The sequence below is a fragment of the Nicotiana tomentosiformis genome, chromosome 3 (genome assembly GCF_000390325.3).
Source record: "Nicotiana tomentosiformis chromosome 3, ASM39032v3, whole genome shotgun sequence".
Classification (NCBI taxonomy): domain Eukaryota; kingdom Viridiplantae; phylum Streptophyta; class Magnoliopsida; order Solanales; family Solanaceae; genus Nicotiana; species Nicotiana tomentosiformis.
The window spans coordinates 95938606-95954528 of record NC_090814.1 but is presented as its reverse complement, the minus strand read 5'-3'; the positions used below and the strand labels follow the sequence as shown (position 1 = coordinate 95954528).

The following is a 15923-nucleotide window of genomic DNA, read 5'->3' as shown; positions in this document are numbered from 1 at the left end:
CACTGTTTCTGGTAGACTCTCGCCCCATTGAGGAAAAAAGGAAGGGGCAATAAAAAGCAAATTAATCAATCTGACAACCAAAGCGAAAATACAAAATTAACACTAAATAATGCAAATAGAAGAACCCGAAAGACACTAAGAGATGTATCAAAGCTGCTGTGACATATAAGACAATACCCGACTACCTAATCCTCTACCTTTATTCTCAACCTCCACACGTTCCTATCTATGGTCATGTTTTCAGTCAACCGAAACAACGTCATATCTCGCTATTAAAACTCATTGATTTAATTATTTCGAATTCAACGCTCCATAATAAGAAGTTCTCCATTTCCATGGAAAATGTAATGAGCTAGTGGATTTCTAGAGCAAAATAAGGAAAAGAAATAAGAGAGGAGTAATACGGGCTCTATAAAAAGTTATAGTGGAAGAAGTCAGTCTCTATATAAGCTTGTTCTATTCTCGATTCATCCTGGTCCTGCTGAGGGGCGGATCTAGCATTAAGTTTATGGGTTCCATGAATCCAATAGTTTTTACTCAAATAATATATTTGTATTAAGAAATTTAGTAAATATATATAAATATTTGACTGTGAATCAAAATATTATTATATATATAACTCGAGGTTTTTGTACGAACCCATAAACTTAAATTTTTTGATCCGCCTCCGGTCGTGATCCATGTTCACGTTTAACTATTTTCATGAAGCAAAGAAAATTCAGAACACAAAGGGACTGATAAAAATAATAGGTTCAAGTGATCCCTTGGGAAGAATTCATGCTTGCCGGCTCCTTGCATGCTCAATAAAAATCCCAACGCTTTCGACATTGACTATCAAGCAAATGATAACTGTTACCTTAATTGGGTAATTCACTATCAAGGGAATAAAGATTATTCGTACTAATCTGTCAAATTATCTTGTATATGCGTGAAGTTTCCATTTTCTTTTGTACATTTGAAAGACTTTTATTGCGTAATAAGCTACAGAAGTATAATCATAGCCGAGTCCAAGATACTTCAGTGTTCGGTTGATGCAAATTGCAATTATGCGGATATTCTGTCTTTGTTTTCTAAGAGGTAGGCTTAAGAAGTATTGGATAGAGGTGATTAGACAGGACATAACACAACTTTAGCTTATAGACGACATGACCTAGGAGGGTATGGAGATCGAAAAAGGTTAGTAGATAGTTGTGCGTATCTGATCCTTTTCCTGCCGATAGTATTAGTATTAGTCTCGTAATTACATATTTTCTTATCCGCAAATTTCTTTTCTGTATGTTTTTTTTATTTTTTATTGTTGTTGTTGTTGTTGTTGTTGTTGTTTTTCTCCCCGCAATCAAGAACATCGCAGTGTTTACTAAACAAGAAAGCCCATTTAAGAATTCTGCTAATCGACAGAAAGCGAAAAAACTGATTTCAAGTCTGATAATAGTTCATCCTAGAAGTTGACATAGAATACGAGGAATGTAGCTCTCAAGTTACGACGTAGGCACTAGATTCTTGGCATTTCTCAGCAATGTAAAAGAGTGTATTATCATAATCGACTAAGGAAAATGACGCAATCAGTAACTTCATATTTCTCGTTTGTTTCTTATTAGATGCCTGCACTCTGTAGACGGTCACGTCAGATCCAAGTTTATTCTCAATTATGTACTACTAGTTCAGTTACCTTGTTCTCTAGAAATCTCTCATTTGATTTTTTGTGTCAATTTCTTACTATTCCTTTTGGACGTGACTAACGAGATGTTTGTACAGCTTACTAACACATGCATATAAATATCAAGTAGTTAATACATCTGCATGGCAATGGCAGAAAAGATGGCACCTCAAACTAAACAAGCAAAGAAGGATGAATATGAGAAGAGAGATGAGAGTAAAGACTATACTCTGCCATTTCACAAATTACTAAGCAGAGCAGATGCAGTGGACTGGACACTAATGGCTTTATGCACGTTGGGATCCATAGTGCATGGCCTTGCCCAACCTGTCATCTATATGCTGCTCGGCAAAGCCCTTGACGCATTTGGAAACAACATCAATGACACTGCCGCCATGGTCAAAGCCCTCAAAAAGGGCTGCCGATCGGAGGCAAAATCCAGGATTTTAATTTTATGGGTTCTGATATCGGGTTTCAACCACTACACCCATCACCTTTGTTTGAGTTATGGGTTCATAGTTCAATATTTTCAACAATTTCAGTGATTTTACACAAATAAATTCAGGTCAAAGCTAAAAAGTTAAGGGTTCATCTCGAAAATCATAAATTAAACTGTTAGCTTCAGAAAGGTTCTTAACTATTTTTCTATGTTTTATTATTGCAGGTCATTCCATTAGTCTGGTATATGGCATTTGCCACCTTCCCTGCTGGAATACTAGGTAATTTTCTTACAGTTACCAACATTTTGACTACCAAGGCTAAAAACAGCTCTTTGCCAATGTGTCTCTCTCTCTCTCTCTCACACACACACACACATGTACAAACACAGATGCTGATAACAGCAGGCTATTAATCAAACAAAACATAAAAGAGCTAGGAAAAGGTTAAATAATTTCTATAGAAACCACACGAAACAAAGAATATTTTACGGCATTTGGAGTGTAGAAACTGATGTATGCTAAAGTTAAGAACTTAAGTTCACATGTATATGATGCAGAGATAGGATGCTGGATGTATGCTAGTCAAAGACAAGTAGCGCGTATAAGACTGGAATTTCTGAGTGCTGTTCTCAAACAGGAGATTGGAGCATTTGATACGGATCTAAATAGTGGGGAAAATAATCACTGGAATAAGCAGCCACATGTCACTCATACAGGATGCAATTGGAGAGAAGGTACAATGCTCGCGCAGCTATTTATGGTCCAGTCTCATCTTTTAACCTTAAGGTGCCCATATTTGCATCTCTGCAAGCATAAGTATCAAAGACACAGCTAAACTTGAATGAGAACTAGCTAGCAAATAGTTGGCTGATTGAATTAGCAACTCGATTTCTGCATAAACCATTAAAACATGTAAATAGATGTATGAAGTTAAATGAGCTCTAAAACAATCTACTAGCAGTAGTGGCCTGCCTTAGGGTTTCTCCGGAGGGCGTGGTTAATAATATGCCGAACCCGGACCCCTTCACATTGATAACTCCGTCTGTGAACAAGGTCCAAACTTCTGATGTTGACTCTGACACCATTACTGCTTCTTTAGTAGCCAAAGGTAAATGTCCCGGACTGAAATCGGCGACAAAGTCGGCCAGAACTTGTGACTTAATCACAGTCCTTGGTTTATATTCTATGTCAATTTTGCTTATTTCGACGACCCATTTGTCCAGCTTACCCGGGAGTTCAAGTTTATGAAGAATATTTCGCAGGGGAAAAATGGTCATCATATCTATCAGGTAACATTGGAAATAAGGCCTTAGCTTTCGAGCGGCGACTACGAGGGCTAAGGCCAATTTTTCCATATGTGGGTAGCGAGTTTCTGCTCCCGTAAAAATTTTACTTACATAATAAATAGAAGATTGTGTACCTTCATCCTCGCGGACTAAAGCAACACTTACCGCTCACATGTAAATGTCTAGAAGCTTCTTAATGTACATAATCTCCATAGTCAGATAAAGTTGCCTGATTTATATATGAATGTTAGAACACTAACTCAGTACGAAAACATTCAGGTGATATTCTCCTTGACAACCATAACATCAAGGATCTTGACTTAAAGTTTCTGAGGAGAAATATCGGACTAGTTTCCCAGGAGCCATCACTATTTGCGGGCAGCATTAAGGACAACATCAGGATAGGAAAATTGGATGCAGATGACGAGGAGATTGAAAGAGCAGCATCCTTGGCAAATGCGCATTCTTTTATACAACAGCTCCCTCATCAATATCATACAGAGGTCAGACCAGTGCCCCTCACACACATCATTCAATTTTCATTCTTTGGATATGGAGATAATACGGTCAAAGTCACCGGAAAAGAGATATTGTTGAAGAAAGAAGAAGACTGGCTTAAAATTACATGCTTGTTCATAACCAGTAGATTTTCTAAGGAGTTAAAGCTGAGGCATTTCAGAAACTGTGAAACACCAAAAGGCCAATTGTTTTTTGTAGAACATCTGAGATTCAAAATGAAATTGAACAAAAACAAAAATCTTTCCAATTAGGAATGGTCTTAAACCTGCACTATTGGAACAAAAAATTATAACTTCCCAAAACTAATATAGCAAAATTTCATACCAGACTTGGTGAAATCTAGCACCTAGCCTCTTTTATCCCATGCTAATGATATTTGCATTACTTTTTATACTGTGATAGCTCAAAGTCACATCCAGAGAGAATCCTCAGTTAGTTGGAACAACCGATAACTAATTAAAAAGAGTTCCATCAATTGGAGTAACCAACAAGTAATGAACTGTGCAATTATTTTTGGATTTTGTTAGCTCCCTAACACTAGCATAAGACCATCTGTACAACAACAACAACATACCCAGTATTATCCCCCACCGTGAGGTCTAAGGAGGGTAGTGTGTACGCAGACCTTACCCCTACCTTGTGAGGATAAAGAGGTTGTTTCCAATAGACCCTCGGCTCAGGATAGTATAAGTACCGCATTAATGAAAATATAGGCAAGAATAGACAGTACCAAAAAGCCATACAACAGAAGAATAAAACAATAAGACAGTGAGGTGATCAACAATGAAAGAAAACAACGGTTAGTCATAAAAACTTCCTACCAACAGAAAACGAGACTGTGTGCCAATACTACTGTTACGAACACTCTACACTACCTACTCTACTACCATAATCCTCGACCTCCATACCTTCCTATCAAGAATCCTTGAAGCTGCGCCATGTCTTGCCTAATCACCTCTCCCCACCTCTTCTTTGGCCTACCTCTACCTCTCCATAGGCCCTCCAATGTCAACCTCTCACACCTCCTCACTGGGGCGTCTGTGCTCCTCCTCCTCACATGACCAAACCACCAAAGCCGCGCTTCCCGCATCTTGTCCTCAATAGAGGCCACACCCACCTTATCGCGAATAACCTCATTTCTGATCCTATCTAACCTGGTGTGCCCGCACATCCATCTCAACATCCTCATCTCTGCTACCTTCATCTTTTGGACATGAGCAATCTTGACTGGCCAACACTCAGCCCTATACAACATCGTTGGTCTGACCACCACTCTGTAGAACTTACCCTTAATTTTCTGTGGCACCTTCTTGTCACACAAAACACCGGAAGCGAGTCTCCATTTCATCCATCCCGCCCCAATACGATGTGCGACATCTTCATCAATCTCCCCATCCCCCTGAATAATAGACCTGAGGTACTTAAAACTCCCTCTCCTAGGGATGACCTGCGAGTCCAGCCTCACCTCCCCTTCCCCTCCTAGAGTCTCGCCACTGAACTTACACTCCAAGTATTCTGTCTTGGTCCTGCTCAACTTGAAACCTTTAGATTCCAGGGTTTGCCTCCATACCTCTAATTGCGCATTCACACTGTCTCGTGTCTCGTCAATCAATACAATATCATCTTTTGTATTAGCACCTGGACAGTGCTCTTTTGCATCTTCTTGATGCTTTTTATAATATCTTTTACTTCATCAAAAAAAAGTTCGAGCTTACACTTTAGGAGTAAAGGAAAATCAATAGAATGTTTCTATATAAGCAAACCCCCTAAAGTTATTCTCAGAAGTTAGAGGTCAATTATGAAATAACAACAATAATGACGACGAACAAAACAACAACAGTGAGTTGTTAATTACTGATATAGGAAATGAAGACCTAATAATCCTACAACTCAGATACTTGTCATAAAAGAAGCTACTTAAAGTTAACGAAATTATAAAGATACTAAAACAACTAGGATATCAACAATTAATTACTTAAAAAACTAATCGCTATCTGAAATTACTCAGACAATATTCAAGTAGAGACTGCATGAACAGTAGTATCCTGAATGAGAAGTACTTCCAGATGTCATCAAAGCTTCTTCTTTACCCCTTTTCCATCCTGCACCAGTCTGACAGATAAATCACATTGACATGGGTGTTGAAAATACTAATTTAAGTCTCCACTAACACCATAAGAATATCCAAAGAAATCACTGTTACTAAGACAAACAAATTGGAAAAGCATGGAAAAAGAATGTCACAAATATGCACAAAACACACTATAAACGGAGGGGCTGCAGAAGCTGCTACATCACCGTATAATACATATATACCTTTCACCGACATCCTTCACTCTGGCATAAGTCAAATGAAAAGTTGCTGCGAAGCAGGATTTCTGAGTACATTCACAATAACCTTTGATTTCTTAACCACAACTTTCATGAAAAACTAAGACATGATAACTTAGCTTTCATGTCACATATTCGCATTCTAGGTAGGACAAAGGGGCCTCCAGTTATCAGGTGGACAGAAACAGAGAATTGCAATAGCAAGAGCAATATTAAAGAACCCTCCAATTCTTCTGCTTGATGAGGCCACCAGTGCACTTGATACAGAATCAGAGAAACAAGTTCAAGAAGCACTCGACACAGCCATGCAAGGAAGAACGGTCATCTTAATTGCACACAGAATGTCAACTATCGTTAGTGCAGATATAATAGCTGTTGTTCAGAATGGAAAAGTAACAGAGACAGGAACCCATCATAACCTATTAAATACCAGTAAATTCTACAATGCCTTGTTTAGCATGCAGAACATTGGCCAAGATTGTCAGACCAGGTCACATTCAACTCAATGGAATATTTTCCGTTATAAGATAAACATAAGTATTTGATGGATTTAAAATGAAATATTTTATAATTGACAGAATGGAAGCTACAAATGAGAAAACTGAATTTATCCAAAAAGACAATGCGCCTCAGGACCATCAGCAGCCTGATGAGCCAAGGGAACTCCATAAAGAGTTTAAACAACGCCGTGAGAAGGAGCAGAAAGGCAAAAAAGAAACACGTATATTCTTCAGAATCTGGTTTGGCTTGAATAAGAGAGAGATCATAAAGACTGCTATTGGCTCTTTTGCAGCAGCTTTTGCAGGAATCTCTAAACCTGTTTTTGGATTCTACGTCATTACAATAGGAGTGGCATATTACAATCCTGATTCAAAGGAGAAAGTAGCTCGGTATTCAGCAATATTTACCTCAATAGGACTGCTTTCTTTGTTTGCCCACACTTTGCAACATTACTTATTCGGAGTAGCTGGAGAGAAGGCCATGACAAACCTCAGGCGAGCGCTGTACACCGGTAGGTAGTTACAGTGATTCCTCCGGATCAGATCAATCAATCTCTCTGCTTCTTATTGCGTCCTCCTACATCAACTTTTTATGACATTCCAAAAATTATTTTTGCAGCCGCACTACGAAATGAATTAGCATGGTTTGAAAAGCCCGAAAACAGTACTGGATCACTTACCTCCAGGATAGTCAATGAAACATCTACAGTCAAAGCGATAATAGCTGATCGCATGTCTGTCATTGTCCAGTGCATCTCCTCTATACTGATAGCAACAACTGTCAGCATGAAAGTTAACTGGAGAATGGGTTTAGTGGCTTGGGCTGTAAAGCCATGCCATTTTATAGGTGGGATGGTTCAAGCAAAGTCAGCTAAAGGTTTCTCTAGCGATAGCGCTGTTGCACACTCAGAACTTGTTTCCCTAGCTTCTGAATCTACAATGAATATAAAGACTGTTGCAGCATTCTGCTACGAAACACAGATACTTGAGAAGGCCAAACTGTGTTTAAAGAGACCATTGAGGAAAGGGAGGACAGAGAGCATCAAGTACGGAATCATACAAGGGATCTCTCTTTGCTTATGGAACATTGCACATGCAGTGGCCTTATGGTACACAACAGTTCTGGTCAACAAGAACCAAGCCAGCTTTGAAGATGGCATAAGGTCATACCAGATATTTTCCCTAACAGTACCCTCAATTACAGAACTATGGACACTCATACCCACTGTTTTATCAGCCATCGGTGTTCTAAAACCTGTGTTCGAGAGCCTTGATTGGTGCACAGAAATTGTACCAGACATGCCAGACAATGCATCAACTGAAAACATCAAAGGGGAAATCGAGTTCCAAAATGTCAAGTTTCGTTATTCGTCAAGGCCAGAAGTAATGGTACTAAACAACTTCAGTATGCAAATTGAAGCTGGAGTTAAGATGGCAATAGTGGGGCCTAGTGGAGCAGGAAAATCTTCAATCTTGGCCCTATTACTTAGATTCTATGATGTGAATGAGGGAAAAGTTCTGATTGATAGCAAGGATATAAGAGGTTACAATCTTAGGAAGTTAAGGGTACAGATTGGACTGGTGCAACAGGAGCCACTTCTGTTTAGCTGCTCAATTAGGGACAATATCCGTTACGGAAGTGAAAAAGCATCTGAAGCTGAGATAATAGAAGTGTCAAGAGAAGCAAACATACATGAGTTTATAAGTAACTTGCCCAATGGATATGATACTGTTCTTGGGGAAAAGGGCTCTCAACTTTCTGGAGGACAAAAACAGCGGATAGCCATAGCGAGGGCGTTACTCAAAAGACCAGCAATAATGCTGTTGGATGAAGCAACAAGTGCCTTAGATACCGAGTCCGAAAGAGCAGTGGTAAGTGCATTGGAATCAATGAAGCTGAACAACTATGGAGGCACAAAAGTGACTCAGATAACAGTAGCACACAGGCTTTCGACAATAATAAATTCAGATACTATAGTTGTTATGGACAAAGGTAAGCTTGTGGAAAAGGGCAGCCACTCAACCCTGATGGCAGAGCTTGACAGTGTGTATTCAAGACTTGTTAGGCTCCAAAGTGTGGAATAATTTGACAAAAACTGACAATACATAAAACATAATGAGTCTGCCTTTTTCTCGATACAGTGGATAAACATAGCTTAAGTATCACACTAGTTAGTATTTGCAGAAAACGTATGAAAACCTGTTTATATGTATCTCTTCTCCACAGAGATTTGAGTACACATAAGCGATAAACGAAAAGAAAGAGTCGTTCAAATTTTCAGTCTGTATCCAGGTTTGATGCTGTGTATCCTTTAGATACTCTGAATAAATTAACACGGATGCTTTATACATTCTTTCGTTTTTCACTCTCCTATACAGACACAATCCAGGGCAACAAAACACAAAGACAATAGTAGTATGTTATTTAATTGCTCAAAACATAATACAGTCAGAACATGCCAGACTGGTTGAATTGCAGTGGAACCTGATATAATGGCTCCTTCGCGTCTTTTATTAGCCTTGTCCAACCAACCATTTCTTTGAGAGTTGCTACAGATTCTGTTTTCTGAGGAAACTGTGATTACAGAAATGGACCTAATCTGGAATTTGTCGCAAGCAATCTAGAAATATGATAGGTGATTCATGTAAATGAAAATATGAACAAAGCACCAGTACAAGCATTAATATTTTTAAAACATTAATGAGAAAACAAAAGGCCAAAACCAGTGTCTTCAAAAATGTTGACCTCGCCTAAAAGGAGACTAGAAAATTTACGGTAAAAAGACTTATTTAATTGTTTTAACATCTCAGCAATAAGGTAGAAAGGAAAAAAAGAAGAAGAGCATATAAACAAGAACAGCTACATCTATATCCCATATGTCCAGTATTTCCAACACCATGCTTTTAACCAATAAGTGACCGGAATTCCAACAATTAAGCACACAGGTTTTACCAAATTGATGGAGATCCCGGGAATAGAATAGCCATTCATATGTTTACATTTGCAAATAAACAAATAAATAGGCCCTTTAAGTTTAGAAGTACTCTATTTCTGTCATTTCTCTATATCAATGAACAAATTGACTAAAACAAACACACCTCTGCATTTCTCTGGAATCTTTAACGTCAGCCTTGAACTTATGGAACCTCATACCGCACAAACCCTCGTTGGTTAAAAGCAAACGCAACTTCAACTTTTAATAATCAATCTTAACCTTTTTCTATTTTAATCAGTGCAAAAAAAAAATTAAACTTTTACTTATTTAAAAATAATTTATTTAATCTATAGCCACACAAAATATACGTGATAACATACTTTTTTATTTTCTTTAAAATATGTGCCCGATCAAATAGGATCAAGGGAAATATTATTTTAGGCACCATTATTCCTTTTTTTTTTGGTTTATAAGAAAAGTACCTTAAAGCGAGCTTGACACAGTCGCAGAGTATTGGGAAACAAAGTGTTACCTTGTTGTTCGACCAAAAATTATAATTTTCGGCTAAAATTATTATATTTTATGTAATAATGGGTTAAACCTAGTTAATGATAATATCTCTAAATGCGAGTTTTGAAAGTGTGTGCGAGGTGGAACAGATCCAGTAGGGACTGATAATAACAAGCATTAAATAGTCATAAAATATATGACAGATCCAGCAGGGGTTGATAATAACAAGCATTAAATAATCATAAAATATATGCAATAATGGAAGAAGGACTCATAATAAATAGCAATAAATGACATTTGAGTAAAAAGGAGGTGATTCGCCAAATAAATAATGAGCTAGGTGATTATTCCTCCTTATAATTATGAGTGACAGACAAATCTTAGAACATTCGAAATCTTCTCGGATCTGATGGAAAAGTGCAAGATAATGTAAACAAGAATCTTGATAAAAAATGTGTTCTTTGTATCTTTTTAAGAGGGAGAGAATATTTTGTAAAGTCTACTCTTATCACAATGAATATCATATGCCTCTATTCATTATCTTTTTTCCTATTTATATGGGACATACTCCCAATAAACTCTAATAGTACAGGTACAAAGAATATTCAATAGAATATTCTCTTTAATATCATGCCCCAATAAACTAGCCGTTACAGCTCTGTTAACGACGCTTGACATCGACCATCTTCCGCATCTTGACCATGGATTTGTCATTTCCTAGTCGACCTCGGCCGACTCCTTTCTCAATACTGCTTAATCCCAAGTACTAAGGCGGATTTCGACCTATACAGTTAGTCCATCCGCTTATTAAGGCCGGCCTCAGGCGACCTTAATGAGCGGATTCTATTTACTGCGGTTGGCAAAATTTGGGCGAGAAAGTCGAGCAGTGACATTTCAGACGAGATGACATCGTGACCTTTCGTGAACTGCAGCTTTTGGGGTTGTGTCGCTTCTGTACCAAAATGACGTCACGACGTCATGCGTCATTATGGCGCATTTTTTCGATGCTCCACGTCGTTTCCCATGCGACTGTTAGTTGGGGGATGCCGTTTCGACTCCAGTGCCAGGTAATGATGCATAGTCTCTTGGTTTTGGTGCGTGAATCCTTATAAAGAGAGGTGCAACGACGTTCGTTTGCTCCTTATTTTTTTCATAAAGAACCTTGTGCCTTCTTCTTCTTCTTCCCCTGCTGAATATCTTCCCTACTGGTCTTAGCGATTCTCATTACCTTTCATACTTCCTTGCCTGAATATCCCCTTTCAAGAAAAAGAAATATGGTTAATGTATCCTCTGGTTCTGGTGCGAGAATTGGCCCTGCCCCTTGGCAGTGCTTATGCCCCCTCGCGCTGATGGCGTCTCTGTTGTCGTTGAAGACGAGAATTTTTCCATGGTGGAAGAAATAATTCCCCGTAGTGAGAAAGTAAGGTCTGACTTTTCGAAGGCGCCTGAAGGCGAGCTCGAGATTTCGGAGTCAGCGATGAAACAGGTTGATCTGACTGAGCTTAGGAAAAAATTCAACATTCCTGCCTACATCGATCTAGTCACAGCAGGGCGCGATATGATACAAATTCACCGCCCTGGGTATTGTGCGTTCTATGCATACCCTTTCCATGTTAGCTATACTCTTCCCCTTCTCCCGTTGGAGGAGGAATTTTGCCGCTACTATGGTGTTTGCCCGGCCCAACTCTCCCCATACATCTACAAGCTTATTAGGATGCTCACAAATTTTGTGGAATTGGCCGGGGTCGAGGTCTCACTCCGCCATCTGGCGCATCTCTTTGCCCCTAGATTCTACAGGGGGACGATATTGCACCTTCGTCATCGAGGAAGTAAATGCATAGTGGTGAAGATTGACGACAAGGCAAATCGTCAGTTCTGGCTCAACTACTTTTTTGTCAGAACCGAAGACGTGGTGCCAAACATGGACGGCTTCCCTGAGATTTGGAATTACACTCGTAAGTATCTATGTTTTTTGTTAAAGCACTTGATTTATTTTGGTTGTCGATTCTAACATTTTGTCCCTTCTTCGTACAGCCAAGACTATGCCCCCTCCTTTGGTTGGGGATATTTCAAGCTGGGTTGGTCGGGTTCTGCCTCACATTGCGGGGATTCGTGAATGGCCGGGCTTTCTCAAGAAGTTCGGACCTGCTTCTTCCTTGGCCGGTGAGTTCATCTGTACAATTTTTTGCCATCTCGACCTCGTGGTCATTTACTTGTTGCAGTTTTATTCTTGGTAGTGATAAACTTAATTTCTTTTCAGTTTGAGGATTTTCGAGGAGGCCAAGGGCTCCTCCTCCTGCGTTTCGTAAGAGGAGAGTTGATTCTTCTTCGGAGTCTATTCTCATCGTGACCGCGGCTAGGCCTACCCGGTCATCTACTTTTGTTCCTTCTTCCACCGCGACCAGGTCTGCTCAGTCATCGGCCCCACCTGCTGCTACCTCAGCATCAGTTTCTTCTCCGCCTGCAGACATATCGGCAGTAGAGCTTCCGGCTTCCCCTTTGTATTGTCTAGTGGATGAGGAGGAAGAGTCATCGCCGAGCGGTGGGAATTTAGTTTCCCATAATAGAAAGTCGGTTGACGTCGGTGACGGGATCGCCATAGCTGTGGATTCAGCAAGGGGCGACTTTGTCATTCGTGAGACGACGATAATAGTGCTTGGAGATGACGTTGAGTTGTCGTCCGAGATTCCACCATCGGTTGAGGCCGCAGAGGGTGTGTCCCTTCCCGAAGCCACGATGGAAGCTGAAGGGCCATCGACGAGAGTCCCTGATATTTTGCGGCAAGATGAGCCATCGGCTTCGCGACCGGCTGAGGGTCCTCCTTCGCTGGCCGAATGGAAAGGAAAGAGTTGTAACACTCCAAAGTTTTAACTAATATTTGCATTCTCGATTGAGCATCTTTATAATGAAGATAGATTTTACGTCGTACTTCCTATACGTGAATTTGACAATATATAAAAAAAATACTTTCTTTAAGTTTTGTTAATATTGACAAAGAAGTTCCATGGTGTTGCTATGTGTAACACTTAATATTATTTTGATGAATTGCTATTAAATAAATTAGATATTTAAGGTTTTGGGCTGCCACCCTTTTTGTATTTATCCAAAGAAGAAAAGTTGGGCAGCCACCTTTTGCTCATCCTCATCTATTCTTAAGGACCTCCTCTCATAATTCATTCTTTCATGTCAAAGAAAACCCCTAACCTCTTCCCTTCTTATCATCTGAAATACCTCATGCTAACCATAAGAAATTTTCACTAAACCAACCAGCAAAACTCGTTCTTGGTGAAGCTCAAGTTGCTCCTCTCTTTTATGATAAGTTACTAAACCCGTTTTTACACTAGACAACTATTAGTGTGTTCTTTGTATCTTCTTATATAGGAATCTATTTTAAGCGATCCAAGCTTTTCTGGAAATATATTTCATAGATCTATAACTCTTATTGAGGCACCAAAACCTGGTTTGTCTTTTATTTACCCGAAAATGGGTGATGAAGTACAAGGCACGTGTTGCCCAAAACCTGGTTTGTCTTAAGACCAAAATCTCGTAACTTGAATTTGGTAACTTGTTTTGCTGTTTTTTACTCAAGTCTTGTAATATACTCAAGTCTTGTAATATACTGAATTTACACTTTGTCTTGTAAAAATATACAAAGGAGAAGACTAGTTTTTTTTACTCGCTTGTTTGAAGTTTATGTACAATATGAATAGGCAGTGATGTTGAACGAAAAGTATAATTTTGTTAGGAAGTTGCTTAACGTATTGATTATTCAAGAAGGGTTATATCACCTTATGTTGATATTTTGACATTGTATTTTGTTTATTTTTAAAATATGAAGTGTATTTTCAAAAACAAAATATTGAACTTTGAACCTTTATCGCATGGGCCTATTTCCGTTATTAAATTATTCTGAATGTCTTTTTGGATTAATATCTTCTTAATTTTGTAAGTAGTAAATTAGATTTGTTTCTTAAGTAGCACCCTCCCCCCCCCCCCCAAGGGGGTTGCTACAAGTTTTGGTATCAGAGCCTAGGTTTGTGAATCTATGATTTTTGTTGTGATCGTACCTAGTATTTGTTGTTATTTCCTTTCTTGAAAATGACTCGAAGATTATAAATTTTTGCATACTTGCTTAATATAATTTGTTGTATTCCTTGTGCATATGAATTATGTACATGTCCCTGCTGCAGTGTGATCTTATCTTTTATAGGAGTTTTAATATGGCTTCCTCTTCGAATAAAGCTATTGAATCCGTTGATGAAAGTCAGGCCCATTATAATGCTCCACCTCACCTTCAGGAAGGAGATGAGGAACCCTTACCTAACCTAAATCATCATCGTGTTAGTGAAAATGAAGTGGGCAGTAATCCAAGAGCAATGTGTCATAGTATTCCTATTATGACTCATCCATTTCAGCAGATGACTGAGTTTTTTCGTCACTTGGCTGGGACAATGTCAGAACCTAGTGAAATGAATTTTGAGAAGATGAGGAAAATGGGTGGAGTTGAATTTGAAATCACTACTGATCCCACGGTAGCTGAACAATGGCTCGAGCGCATGGAAAGGGTCTTTGAACAACTGGAGTGTATTAATGCTGCCAAATTTAAGTATGCTATGTCTCTTTTATAAAAGTATGCCTATGATTGGTGGGTAAGTGTGACAAATGCAACAGCAAAACCTCCGGTGCTTACTTGAGATGACTTCATGAAAGCATTTCATGCGAAATATGTTCCCCCTGTCTATTGTGATGCTAAGAAAAAAGAATTTCTGAATTAAGACAAGGGAGTATGTCTATTGCAGAGTATCAACAAAAATTTCTCAGGCTTTCTCGCTATGCTTGAGGTATTATTGATGATGAAAGAGATAAGTGCAGAAGATTTGGAGGAAGGTTTGAATGGTTCAATCCGAAAATTTGTGGCAATCTTGCAACTTGAGGATTTTTCCAAGCTAGTTTCAGTTGCTCTTACTTGGGAAAGCATTGACAAGGAAGAAGCTAGTATGAGAGAAAATAAGTTTAGGAATGGTAATTCAGATTATGGCGGTCCATCCAAGAAGGGAAGGTTTGACTATTCCAAGACTGAAAGTGCACAGAAGTCATCATATCATAAGCAAAATAAGCCAAATTTCTCTTCTGCTAGTACTCTAAGTTATGGCCAAGGCAAAACTTATACAACTACTTATGCACAGTGCGGGAAGAATCACTATGGTGCCTGCATAAGAGCTTCTGGTGCTTGTTTTAATTGTGAAAGTCTGGATCATAAAGTGAAGGATTGTCCTAATCATAATCCTCTTTCTTCTACACATACAGAAGGCTCAGTTCAAAAGCATGTCACTACTCATTCTCAAGCTAATAGCGGTGTAAGACCTAGAAATATGCAAGCAGCGAGTTCGGGTGGAGCTAATCAGGGTAGTGGGTCGAGAGTTGCTGCACGAGTCTATGCTATGAGACAGAAGAATGACAAAGATGGCCCATACGTGGTTGTTGGTAAATTTCACTTATTTGGCATATCTTTTATTACATTAATTGATCCTGGATCTTCGCACTCTTATGTTTGCTCATCACTTGCAATTCCTGATACTGTTAAATCTGTGAGACTTGACTTTGATGTGCTTGTCACGAGTCCATTAGGGCATCAGGCTGTTGTTAACAGGATTTACCGAGATTGTCCATTCATGATTTAAAACCTAGTCTTCCCTGCAGACTTGCTTGAAATGCCCTTCCAATACTATGATGTTATTGCTGGT

General features: G+C 39.0%; 1 protein-coding gene across 1 annotated transcript; it reads left to right on the top strand.

Annotated features, from left to right (window-relative positions):
• The first annotated feature begins 3102 nt into the window (after positions 1–3102).
• On the top strand, positions 3103–9021 carry LOC138908196 (ABC transporter B family member 14-like). Its single transcript, XM_070198843.1, has 5 exons — positions 3103–3205; positions 3663–3886; positions 6380–6723; positions 6812–7245; positions 7353–9021. Exons 1-5 carry the CDS (start codon positions 3103–3105, stop codon positions 8816–8818), a joined length of 2571 nt encoding a protein of 856 aa, XP_070054944.1. The 3' UTR covers positions 8819–9021.
• Positions 9022–15923: the final 6902 nt, after the last annotated feature.

Coding starts and splice junctions, on each gene's coding strand:
- LOC138908196 (XM_070198843.1), top strand. CDS start 3,103: ATGCCGAACCCGGACCCCTTCACATTGATAACTCCGTCTGTGAACAAG. Junction 6,724..6,811: donor GGCCAAGATTGTCAGACCAG/GTCACATTCAAC, acceptor TATAATTGACAG/AATGGAAGCTACAAATGAGA. Junction 7,246..7,352: donor CAGGCGAGCGCTGTACACCG/GTAGGTAGTTAC, acceptor TTATTTTTGCAG/CCGCACTACGAAATGAATTA.